We start from the raw sequence: 11854 nt of genomic DNA, 5'->3' as shown, positions 1-11854 counted from the left end.
ACTTGGGCCCGGCCTGGCCCCGCGGCCGCGATGCTGCTGGAAACGGATCTCGAGGGCGACCGAGATCGGCCCGGGGCCCCCGCTGCCGCCGCTCTCTGCACCTTCAGCGGGACTAGGGGTAAGAGACCTGCCTGCCCCGCAGCCTCCAACCTGGGCAGGAAGACCCAGAGGGGAAAAACAGCAGGGTCGGCAGAGGCCAACAGAGGGACAGCGGGAAGGAATGGGTGCAGCACACCAAGGGCAGGGAGGGAAAGAGTCTGGGGAGACCTCTGGCGGGACATGAGACGGGAACCGGGGTGAGGGGAGGGGAGGCTGGCAGAGCCCTGAGTGGGCAGAGGGCCTGGAGCTCCCTGCGATGGTTCGGGAAGCCTGGACCGGCGCTCTAGTGTCCGTGGCTTTTTGCAGAGTGCCCCAAGAACAGAAGGGACCTCACAGACATTTCTAGTGGGGAGGGGATGGGCAGAGAAAGGGCCGCCGAGTAAATCCAGAGACCCCACGCGTCTCAGCTCCCACACACAGCCCAGCCCGGGCCTCGCCAGCCGGCCCAACTGCGCAGCACCGAGACCCCTGGGTCGGCCCACTGCCTAAACCGCCCTCCCCAAGGGCCATTCGATCGCAAGGACGTTGGGAAATAATGGAGGCATTGTTGGCCAGCCGGCCAGATGCCGAGCGCATGGGCCCGCCCGCCCCTTCCCCAGTCGGACCACACATGGCTCCTCTCAGGCAGGCCTCTGCAGCAGCTGACACTCAACGGCCGACACCGCAGCACACCCAGCACCCGCTCGGCTCCCCAGCTTGCACGCTCCTACTCTGTCCCGGGGAACAAATGCAGCACAGAGTGAAGGGGCGGGGAACAAATGCAGCACAGAGTGAAGGGGCCGGCGCTGGCTGCGTGGGGCTTTGCTCCACCTGAGACATGGGGTCTGCTCAGAGCTAAGAGGAGCTTGCTTTTCCTGCCCAGGTCCTTCCAGGCCGGCCTCCAAATTAAAGTGTACAGACCAGGCCACTGGAGGCCAGGCGGAGGCAGGGTGAGGATGGGGCATTACTGCGGGACTCCCGGGTGGAGCCTCTGGGAGGGTGGCGTCCACCTCTAGTCCCCCAGTGCCTCCCGGGGTCCCTGCCCTCGCCATGCCCCGCGCTGCCAGGGGCCCACACTGCTGTGTGCTGACTGGGGGTGACTGCAGGGGCTGGCCTGGCCTGTGGCCAGGTGCTGGATGCCCTCTGGGGTAGGTGCGTCTCTACCTGCAAGGATGGTGGATTCCTGCGAGCTCACCTGTTTGGACTGGGGGCAGGGTGTGGGAAAATCGGGCACGGGGGCTTCCTCCTGTGCTAGCAGGGGTGCTGGCGGGTGGAGGGAAGTGAGAGTGGACCCCGGCTTTCCCAGCTCCATCCCTCCTGACCTGGAGTCTTGGCTGCATCCTGGAGTCTGAGCCGAGGACACTGGGTTTCCCTCCGGAGACTCACCCTGCTTCCCTGCGCCCACTGTGGGCTGCAGTTCCAAGGGTGGGGCCCCGAAGCTGCTCAGAGCGGGAAGGTCTGAGGTTGGGTCCAGCTCCTGGTGGCTTCGCTGTGAGCCCTCGGGCGCCGCACTCGCCCTCCCTGGGTGTTGGGTCGCGCTCATGCGACCAGACATTGTGACCAAGCCTCGCAGCTCGTACGTAGCCTCTCAAGTCCGAGCCTCAGCGGCGGTAGGACCCGGCTCCCTCCCTGACCCCGAGGCTACCCGCGGGCTTTCACGCCCGAGCCCAGGCCTCAGCCCTGAGCCGGCGCCGGGGCAGGAAGCTGCCGGGCCCGGTCAAGCGCCCTCGGGCAGCTCCGGCCCGGCTCCTCCCCTGAGCGTCCCCGCCCTCGGGCCGGGCACTCGGGGTGGCGTCTGGGCACAGCAGCTCTCCGCGCAAAGGCGCGCGGAGTCCGCGGACGCCACCGGCGCGTCTCGGCGACCCCGGCCCCGCCCCGCGCCGCGGCCCCGCCCCCCGCCGCTCCGCCTCCCCGCGGCCCGAGCCTCCGGGCCCCTGGGCGGCCCGCGGGCGCAGCGCCCAGCAGCGCCGGGAGTCGTTCAGACGCCGGCCCGGGGCCTTTGAGGCCGTGGTCCCGCCGGGCCCCTGGAAAGTTCAGGGCCGGAGAGCCGCGGCGCCGGGCGGCGGGAACCCATGGAGGCGCGCGGCGAGCTGGTCCCGGGCCGGGAGTCGGCGGGCGGCGACCTGCTGCTGGCGCTGCTGGCGCGGAGGGAAGACCTGCGCCGAGGTGGGTGCCCGGGCCGAGCGGCTGCACCCGGGAGGGCGGACCCCGTGGAGACCCAGAGGTCCTCGCTCCCTTCCCGGCCTGGCCACGGAGGCGGCGGGAGCCAGGGAACGCCGGCAGGAGTAGGTGCTAGGTCCCCAGCACAGCGCGTCCCTGCCTGGGCATCCCAGCAGCGAGGCTGCCTCTGGGCCCCTGGAGCTGTGTTGTCGGGTGTTTGGTCGTGGCGCACAGGCTGGGGAGTGGGGGGGGGGGCTCCGGGTCCCAGGACCTGTTCAGGAAATACTCGCCCTAATCGGGAGAGCGCACAGAGAGCAAACGTGAGACCAAGTGACGACGGGGTAGGAGGATCTGCAAGAAGGCTGCCTGCGCCCAGACCCTACACACTTTGCAGGGGAGGAGAGTCAAATGCAAGGGCCAGCGTGGAGCTGGACCCCGGCCGTAGAACACCCCTAGCTGGGGTCTCGGTGTCTGCACTCACATGCACCTGCTCTGTTGGCCCACTCGGGGCTGGTCCTCCTACAGGAAAGCCCCCAACTTCCCGGCGGCACCAGTCTCGCCCCCAGCGCCTTGGCTTCCTGTGAACTGGGATGGTTCTCCGCGGGCTTCCAAGCAGGCGGGACCCACAGGATGGAGATGGAGGCGGCCCTGGAGGGGTGGGGAAGAGCAGGGATGGAGCAGGTGGGAAAGGGGTTACATCCAGGCCATGGGGTCTCATCCGTCTCCTACTTACTTATTTATTTATTTTCCGAAGGTTCCTGGGAGGGGTGGCCACAGGGGCTGGGAGGAAGGGGCGGGAGGGCGGAGAGAGAGGAAGGGAGGGGTGCGGGCTCTGGGCGAAACGGCTCAGGAGAGCCGGCGGGGATCGGCGGGCGGGCGCAAGGCTCTGCTGGGCCTCGCCAGCGCGGAGGGTAGGAGACCCCGCCAAGTCCGGAGTCGCCATGCAACGTAAGGCCCGGGTCGCCAGGGCTTCGCGAGAGCGCGAGGGGCGCGGCGGGAGCGGCTTTTGCCCGACGCGGGCTCCGCGGGTAGCGCGGCCGGGGCGCTGTCCGGGCCGCGGTGCTGAATCCGCGCTGCGCGGGCCTGTCCAGCCACCAGCTCTGTGCCGGGTGTCCTGGCCGCCCTGCCACCGCCGCCCGGGTTTGGGGGGCCAGGGCAGGCGGCAAATCCCCAGGCTCCACACCCAGGGCTGCGGTTTTGCCCGACGCGGGACCCCCGTCCTTCGTGGTTTCCTGGGGCTGAGGGAGGTCCCTCTCCGGCCCTCTCACCGCTGCCAGGCCAGCCTGGGGCCGGAGGAGTCCGCCGTCAGTGAGGTGAGCGTGGTGAGGTGGTGCGATACTTCTGTACGTTCCAGCTCCTGCTCGTGGCTCTCTTCCCTCCGGAGACCTTTTCTAAAGTAACAGGGAGTCCTCACCCCATGAGCACCCTGAAAAGCCCCTCGTGGACCTGTGGCTCCCTGCGTTTCCCCAGCCTGGTCCCCCTGCAGGCCTGCAGGCCCAGGGGAGCAGAAGCCAAGTGTCTCTGTGGGGAGGGCAAACTGCCTACTGTGAGCTCAGGCATCCACGTCTGAGCATGAGGGCAGCGGGTCCATGTGTCCAGTCCACTCACAAGGACCCTCACGGCCGCTCAAAGACAGGGGGGGCAGCAGCTTTTACTTTGGTGGCCTGCAGACAGGGCCACGGGGCCAGGCAGCCGCACCTGCAAGGAGCCCCTAGCCGCCATGGTGCTTAATTGTGCGAGTAATGAGGGCAACCGGGTGGCGGATGCCCCACGCCCCACATGTGCCTGGCCTCCGGTGACGGCAAGGACCCGTTATCCAGCCCAGCCTCTAAGAGAGCCCCTGGGGCGGGGGTTTCATTTGAGCTCAACGTGCGTCCTTCATGCACTGGAAACATTTTGCAGTTGAAGGTATCTGGCCTAATGGGATGGCCTGGGCACCTTCCTGCTCATGGGCATGTTTCTAAACCTAGTTTCAGTTGTCCTGAATTTCAACTGTGTGCCGGGCTGTGGACTTCAGAGTCATGCACTCCCTGAACTTGGGGAGCTAGGCAGCTGCTCAAGCTGGCTGGGGAAGAGGGTGTGCAGGGAAGGGGGTCTCCTGGCAGCCCCGGTCCCGGGAGCTGGGTGGGAAGGTGAGGCCTCTCCCTCTGTGTGCGGTGCCCGTGACCACTGGTGGCTCCTCTGCCTGCAGACATCCCACTGTGTGCTGGCTGCGACCAGCACATCCTGGACCGCTTCATCCTCAAGGCTCTGGACCGCCACTGGCACAGCAAGTGCCTCAAGTGCAGCGACTGCCACACGCCGCTGGCTGAGCGCTGCTTCAGCCGCGGAGAGAGCGTCTACTGCAAGGACGACTTCTTCAAGTGAGCCCGGCTGCCGCCTGGGAGGGAAGGGGTGGCTGCAGTCTGCCCAGTGGAAAGGAGACCGAGAGCGGGCCACCCTGAGGGACTCCCCGGACCCCCACAATAACCAAGTCTGGAGCCCCGAAAGCCCCCATCCCCAAACCCTTCCTTTTCCCCAGGCAGGGCGCTCGGGGCCTGTCCGATGGCAGCTGGGCTAGCACATTAGCAATTTTTTAAAGTAATTAATTTTGTGAATCGTTGAAGCAGTCGTTAAAAAGATAACCCCAAGTTTGTAGCACTCCATTGGACTTACTCCCTCTTCATTTTGATCTTGTTTTTGTCCTTAATGCTGGGGATGGGGCGCCTACCAGGATTCACCTTCCCCTTCCAGCACAGAGGACCGCTGTGCTCCCCAGGGCCTCCGGATCCCCTTCTCGGTAGTCTGTGCGGCTCTGCTGGAGCTGCCGGGCAGGCGACCGGGGGCAGGGCCCGGGGGGAGCCTCCCTCCAGAAACCGCCCTGCGCGGCGCCGCGTTAGCTGCTCTCCTGTCCGCCCGCCGCGCTGAGCCGCCCTGTGCGTCCCGCAGGCGCTTCGGGACCAAGTGCGCCGCGTGCCAGATGGGCATCCCGCCCACGCAGGTGGTGCGCCGCGCCCAGGACTTCGTGTACCACCTGCACTGCTTCGCCTGCGTCGTGTGCAAGCGGCAGCTGGCCACGGGAGACGAGTTCTACCTCATGGAGGACAGCCGGCTCGTGTGCAAGGCAGACTACGAGACCGCCAAGCAGCGAGGTCAGTGGGAGGCGGCGATGGTCCCCGGGGTTGGCCTGGGCAGGGCCCATCCTCCCCTTTCCTCGCCTGCAAAATGGGGCTAAGGCCAGTCGGGATCGGCCGCGGAGGGATCCTTCCCTCCAGGGTCCTCCGCGAAGCGCTCACTACGGGGCGAGAAGTTAAGCGCCTCCCCACCCCCAGGCCCCGGAGCTGGAGGTGGCGGGGACAAGTATCAGACCCGCTCCGGGGAAGCCGGGGTCTGGGGTCTTAGCGGCCGCCGCCCTTGGGAGCGCAGGGCTGTTGGTCTGCATTATGTGGATTAACTTTCCGCGTCTGAATTATCTTCCTAAATCCTTGACCGTGAAGATCCGGCCCTACCCGCACCCTTGGAACAAAGAGGAACCCGGGGGGTGGTGGGGCGGCACTTGTCAGCGAGGGGCCGAGGCTGGAGGCGCCTGCGCCCCGATCCAGGGCCGTGGGGTCCCTAAAGAAGGCCGCCGCAGGGCCGCCCCTCGCACGGCCCGGACGCCGCGCGCCGCGTTTTCTCCATCGCTCCCGGTGCCCGCGTCCCGCGAAACCCGCTGGCCTCCGCGGCCGAGACGGGCTGTCGCAGCGGCGGCGGCCTCAGTGGCCCCGACGTCCGCGCGCCCCGGGTGGGGGGGTGGGACCGCTGGGCAGCTGGAGGAGCAGACCCAGGCTCACGGCTCCCCGCGGTGCAGAGGCCGAGGCCACGGCCAAGCGGCCGCGCACGACCATCACGGCCAAGCAGCTGGAGACGCTGAAGAGCGCCTACAACACCTCGCCGAAGCCCGCGCGCCATGTGCGCGAGCAGCTCTCCTCTGAGACCGGTCTGGACATGCGCGTCGTGCAGGTCAGCGACCCGGCGCCCCCCGCCCGCCCTGCGAGCCGCTGGCCGGCAAGGGCCGCCCCGGTCCCCGGGCGCCGGCCACTCACCCGCCCCCGCCCCCAGGTGTGGTTCCAGAACCGCCGGGCCAAGGAAAAGAGGCTCAAGAAGGACGCGGGCAGGCAGCGCTGGGGCCAGTATTTCCGTAACATGAAGCGCGCCCGCGGCGGCTCGAAGTCGGACAAGGACAGCGTCCAGGAAGAGGGGCAGGACAGCGACGCCGAGGTCTCCTTCACCGGTATGGCGGGCGCGGGCGGCCCCCTCACCCGCGGCGCCCAGAGTGGCAGCCCCGAATGGGGCAGAGCGTTGGGTTGATTGACTGCAGGGGGCCTGGAAATTTGAGTGTCCTATAGGTCCTGGACTCGTTAGCCTCACGTGTAAAACTCTCGTTTATAGACCCTGGTCCCCCATCCCCAAGCCCTGTGGTCTGGCCACTGCGGACCACTGCTCTTCCTCTGGAGGGGGACAGAACCCCTGTGACCCGAGGGCCTGTCCCTCAGCAGGCTTTGTCCTCATGGGAGGGTCTGGGTTGTGACTTTGCCCCCCGGCACTTGCAGTGATTTTTAGGAAGGTGGCAGCACAATTTTGGGGTGATGAAAAGTCCGAGCTGCTTGGAGTTGGGGGAGGGTCCTCTCTGGAACCCAATTATCTCCTCCCAAACCAGGAAGACCCCCACCCCTTAATGTCCATCCTCAGAAAGTTTGTGCAAGAGACTCTTTGGCAGCATTTGTGACCTTAAGCTACTCACCTAGCCTCTCTGGGACTTAACTTGTCTGCATAATTGGGCAGTCTTGGGATCGTACTGGAACCCTGGGCGCTGACTGGACTATTCCTGGCCCTGATCCCACCAGGGGAGCCCACCATTCCTTAGGCATCAGGTGGGATTGAGCTGAACAAACTCGGGGTGGAGGGGGTGAGAGACTTGGGCTGACCTGTCGTGTGACGTGGGGCAGGTCACCCCTGCAGGGGGCACTGAGCGGGGCCAGAGGTGGCAGAGGGTGGGCACCGAGCAGCGCCCTCTGCTTCCACTGCAGATGAGCCAGCCATGGTCGAAATGGGCCCTGCCAACGGCCTCTATGGCAGCCTGGGAGAGCCTGCCCCAGCCTTGGGCCGGCCCTCGGGGGCCCCAGGCAGCTTCCCGCTGGAGCACGGAGGCCTGGCCGGCCCGGAGCAGTACCGAGAGCTGCGCCCCGGCAGCCCCTACGGCGTCCCCCCATCGCCTGCTGCCCTGCAGAGCCTCCCTGGCCCCCAGCCCCTCCTCTCCAGCTTGGTGTACCCGGACGCCGGCTTGGGGCTCGTGCCCTCGGGAGCCCCAGGTGGGCCCCCACCCATGAGGGTGCTGGCAGGGAACGGACCCAGCTCTGACCTCTCCACGGGGAGCAGCGGGGGCTACCCCGACTTCCCTGCCAGCCCCGCCTCCTGGCTGGACGAGGTGGACCACGCTCAGTTCTGACTGAGACCCCCGGCTCCGCCGAGCACCGGACTCGAGGGGTCTGGGCAGCACCGCGGCCGCTGGCTGGGGGGGTCTGGAGCTGAGCTCTCCTGTCCCAAAGCCCTGGACCCCTGCAGGACGCAGTGCCACCGGCGGGGGACAGGATGAGGACTCAGGGAGGGCTCGTTTCTGCGGAGTGCCCCCAGCCGCAGCCCCCTCCCCTAGGCAGAGGGACTCTCCAGGCTCCCGTCTGAGAAGCTCCTCCTCGGACAGGGGGCCAGCCCACCTGGTGGCCGCTCAGCAAGCCTTGTTTTGTAAGCAGATTTCTCCGGTTATCGACCAATTAACTGAGTGCTTGCTGCAGTTTCCAAACAGGAAATGTCACACACACACACACACACACACACACACACACACACATACACACACACACACACACACACACACACACACCCCCGAAGGCCAGGCCTTCACTCTGCTCTGGGGCCTCTGCCCTGACCAGCACAGCCCTCAGGCCGGAAGATGCTTTAATTTCTAAAATTAAAAAAAAACCATACTAATTGTGCTTTCATTTCCCAGGCTCCATATGTCTGAGTTCTGTAGCCCCCTGGCCCCCCCCACCTTTAGGTCAGAGGTTGGCCTGTCTGGCCAGGCAGGAGGCCACGCCTGTGTCCTTCCTGGTCCCTCTGGGGGCCTCCCAGCCACCAACTCCTACCTTCCCCAGGAACCTCCTTACCCCTTTCCCCTGGGGCAACTGGCTCTAGATATTCCCGTTCTTCTGGGCTCCACTACCCTGGGGAGGGGGTGGACTCTTTAAGCCCCTAAGGAACTCCCTACCAGTCACAGCCGCCCCCAGGCCCTCAGCGTCCAGGCTGAGCCCAGCCCCCCTATTTCCGTTGCCAAACAGCCCCCAGTTCCCCCTCTCCACGGGCTCCAACTGCCAGAGGATTGGACGCCCCGCTGGAGAAGACGAGCAGGGGCTCCTGAGCCTGCGCTGCCCTCCTCGCCAGATGCTTTGCTGCCTGCCGCCTGCCACGGACACAAAGGCTGGCTGGGTGTGAATCCAAGTTATTCCTCAAGCCTGCATCCCAAGCTACCTGTTGGTTTTGTGACCGTCCCCTGTCTTTTATTTATCCTCTGACCATCGGTTCTTTCCCGGACTTCAATAAATTTGTCAGTAACAGTCGTTGGAAAGCCCGTACCTTTAATGATGCTGGGGGGTGCAGGCGGAGGGGGTCACTGGGACTGGGGGACTGTTCTTTGAAAGCTGGAAGCCCCGGTGGAGTAGTTGTTGGCTCCTTGCCAGGGGTGGCACCTGGTGTGAACTGGGGCCCCTTTGTCCCTGGATCTCAGCCAGGCTTCCGAGCAGTGGAAGGAGATGTGAGAGAACAGACGGTCCAGCCATGGGTGGAGGGGCTGGGCCTTCCCGCTCTCTCCCTGGGAGAGGCGGGTGCTGGGGTGGCCAGGTGACACGACCAAGCAAAACTGCTCACAGCTGGGAGCTGGCTTCAGCAGGCGGAGGGGGACTGCTGGAGTCGACCAGTCAGGACATTCAAGGAACGTGGTCACGGGGGTCTCTCCAACTTGGATTCCAGTCCCAGCCATCTGCTAACTTTCTGTGTGACCCTGGGCAAGTGACCTGCCCCCTCTGAGCCCTGCTTTCCTCCTGTGGAGACAGTGGTGACCGCCCCCTCCAAGGGGAGACATAAAAGGAGAGTTAGTGAATTTGGGGCCCCCCCAACCTTGCCCGAGGGCACAGGCCTGGCTCTTGTTCCTTCACTGGACAACAGGGCACTGAGTTGGGTGGGTGAACAGGCCCCTAGTGGGGGGGAGGGGAGCTGGGCACCAGATCAGAGCAGAGGATGGGGGATAGGCTGAGGGTCCCCTGTGTGGGAAAGGAGGAGGGGGAGCTCCCCAGATGTCCCCTCGGCCAGGCAGCCCAAGGGGCTTTGGTCAAGTCACCCCCAGTCCCACTGGCCCTGGCAGGGACAGCTCCCTCACCAGCACCCACTGCTGCCCAGGACCCAGAGCATGTGGTCCCACCAGGAGGAATGTTGCTGGCAGCTCCCAGGCACACCTGGGCCCTGGGTATCTAATGGGGCAGAGGCACGCCAGGGTCAAGAAATGGGGGAGGCCCTCAGGAGAAAATTCGGGGGTGGGAGCAGAGACCCTGATCTCCCTTCAGTCGGGGGGAGCGCCCGGGGAAGAGCCGTTTGAGCAGAGGTGGGGGTGGGTGGCTGAATTAGCCACTGGGGGACCCATGATGAGCAGAGGTGTCCGGCGGGAAGTGCAAGGAGTCCCAGGCTGGCCTGGGGGCTGGCGGTCAAAGGTCTCGGACTCCCAGGGGCGTGGCCGAGCGGCAGGTGGGGCGGGCTCCTGGGGAGAACCACTTTGGACTCTTTCTGGCAATGGAGACCCCGAGCGGAAAGCGGCTGAGCCTGGGTCGGATTCAGGATTTGGGGAGGGGACCCTGGCGGCCGCGGGGCGGACGCTGCCTCCTCCGGCAGCCCCGAGAGGGGTATAAATCCTCAAATCGCGCCCCTCCCCAGCCTGGACACCTCCCCCAGGCCGCCCGGGACCTTTCAGGCGCTGACAGGTTAATAAAGTGCCGGGTGTCCCCTCGGGGCCCTCTGCCTGTCTGCAGGTCCGGCCGCGCTCGCTCCAGCTGGCGGCGCGTCGGGGCGGCATCGGGGCCCCAGGCCCAGCCCCCCCGGGCGGGGAGGAGAGTGGATGCCGCAGAGGCCGCGGCCGCCGGAGAAGACGCGCGCGCCCCGCGCCCCGGCCGGGACTGGGGGCGCGCGGGCGGGGGCTCAGCTGGGTCAGACCCGCGGTCACCGCTGCAGTGCCCGTTTGCACACCTCGAGGGTCTGTTTCCGCATCTGAGCTGAGCGCCAGCTCGCGTGTTATCCCTTTCCGCTCGCCCCACCCGGGCAGACACGCGGGCTCCCACCTCCGGGCCCCGCTCAGCCAGCGGACGTGACCTCGGACTGGAGGCCCAAGCCCGAACCCGAGACTCGGAACCCCCAGTGAGGCGGTGGGCGGGGCAGACCTCTGGTGGGGAGGACCTCGGGCTGCGGGCCTTCCGCAGGGGAAGGTGGACGCCCCATCTTTTGGGCCCCGTCTGCAGGGGTCACCTGGAAACCACAACTTATTTCCAACCAGGCGGGGCGTCTAGGCGCTTGTGGGTGGCAGCCCAGGATGCGGGTTCCCGGCGCGCCCTCTCGCCGCAGAACCGGGCGGGGGGCGCCCAGCTCCGAGTCCGAGGACCGGCCGTGGGGTCTCGGGGCCTCGGAGGGGACCCGCCCACGAGGGGCCCGCCGCTGCCGGGCCGGCCACTCCCCCGCCCAACCGGCTCCGGGCGCCGCCGGCGAGGAACCGAGCGGGAAAGGGCGCTGCAAAGCCGGTGGGCGCCGGGCGGGGGCGGGGGCGGGGCGGCCTGCGGGACTTTGGGGGAGGGGCGGCGCCGCGCCCTCCCAGGACCCCGACCGAATTGCGGCGAGCGGGAGGGGTGCCGCAGGCTCGGGGTGGGAGGCACCCTGGCGGGGACGCGGGACCCACTTGAGCTTTTTTCGTGGAGGGGGAACGGGGGCTAGGGCTCCTCAACTTTTTTTTAACAGTTATCTCTTTATCATAATAATTAGAACATTAAATTTTAACATAAGCAGAATACTCATCTTGACATATACATTGTTGTTACTTTTTGAACCCGACGATTGTATACATTATCAAACGTAAATACCTGAATAATAAAAATAATAATTTCGACCAGTACATAAAAGGACTTCTTTCCTTTTAAATATAAAATTTGCACAGGGGATGAAGGACCACAGGGAATCAGAGACACACCTCTCTCCCTGAGATCGGGGGACGCGCCGCTCCCCTTCCTGCGTTAACTCCCTCCTCCCCACCTGCTGGCAGGAGGGGGCGGACGTATCTTGGGGACTGGTCCCCCGACTGGGGCAGGAGGGGGCTGGGGGGCCCCAACCCCGGGGGCTTGCCTAGTTGAGGAGCAAAACGATAAATCAGTGGGTTTTCAAAGGAATCAGTCTGGAGCGCTAAATCCCAGGAGCTGTAATGATCAATTCTTTAAGCCCATAATTGTTCAAATTACTCTGAGCAACATAAAACATTAATTTTAAGAAATTTAATAGAAAAAAGCTCTTTAAATCC

The 11854-nt window shown here is 65.6% G+C and overlaps 1 protein-coding gene across 1 annotated transcript; it reads left to right on the top strand.

Annotated features, from left to right (window-relative positions):
- Positions 1 to 2150: 2150 nt before the first annotated feature.
- On the top strand, positions 2151 to 9566 carry LHX3 (LIM homeobox 3; the record flags this gene model as incomplete). Its single annotated transcript, XM_082403493.1, has 6 exons — positions 2151 to 2244; positions 4430 to 4601; positions 5167 to 5369; positions 6068 to 6219; positions 6319 to 6490; positions 7287 to 9566. 6 exons carry the CDS (start codon positions 2151 to 2153, stop codon positions 7703 to 7705), a joined length of 1212 nt encoding a protein of 403 aa, XP_082259619.1. The 3' UTR covers positions 7706 to 9566.
- Between the last annotated feature and the right edge of the window lie 2288 nt (positions 9567 to 11854).

This window comes from Balaenoptera borealis (genome assembly GCF_965194805.1).
Source record: "Balaenoptera borealis genome assembly, chromosome: 8".
Classification (NCBI taxonomy): domain Eukaryota; kingdom Metazoa; phylum Chordata; class Mammalia; order Artiodactyla; family Balaenopteridae; genus Balaenoptera; species Balaenoptera borealis.
This window is presented reverse-complemented; position numbering and strand designations above follow the sequence as displayed.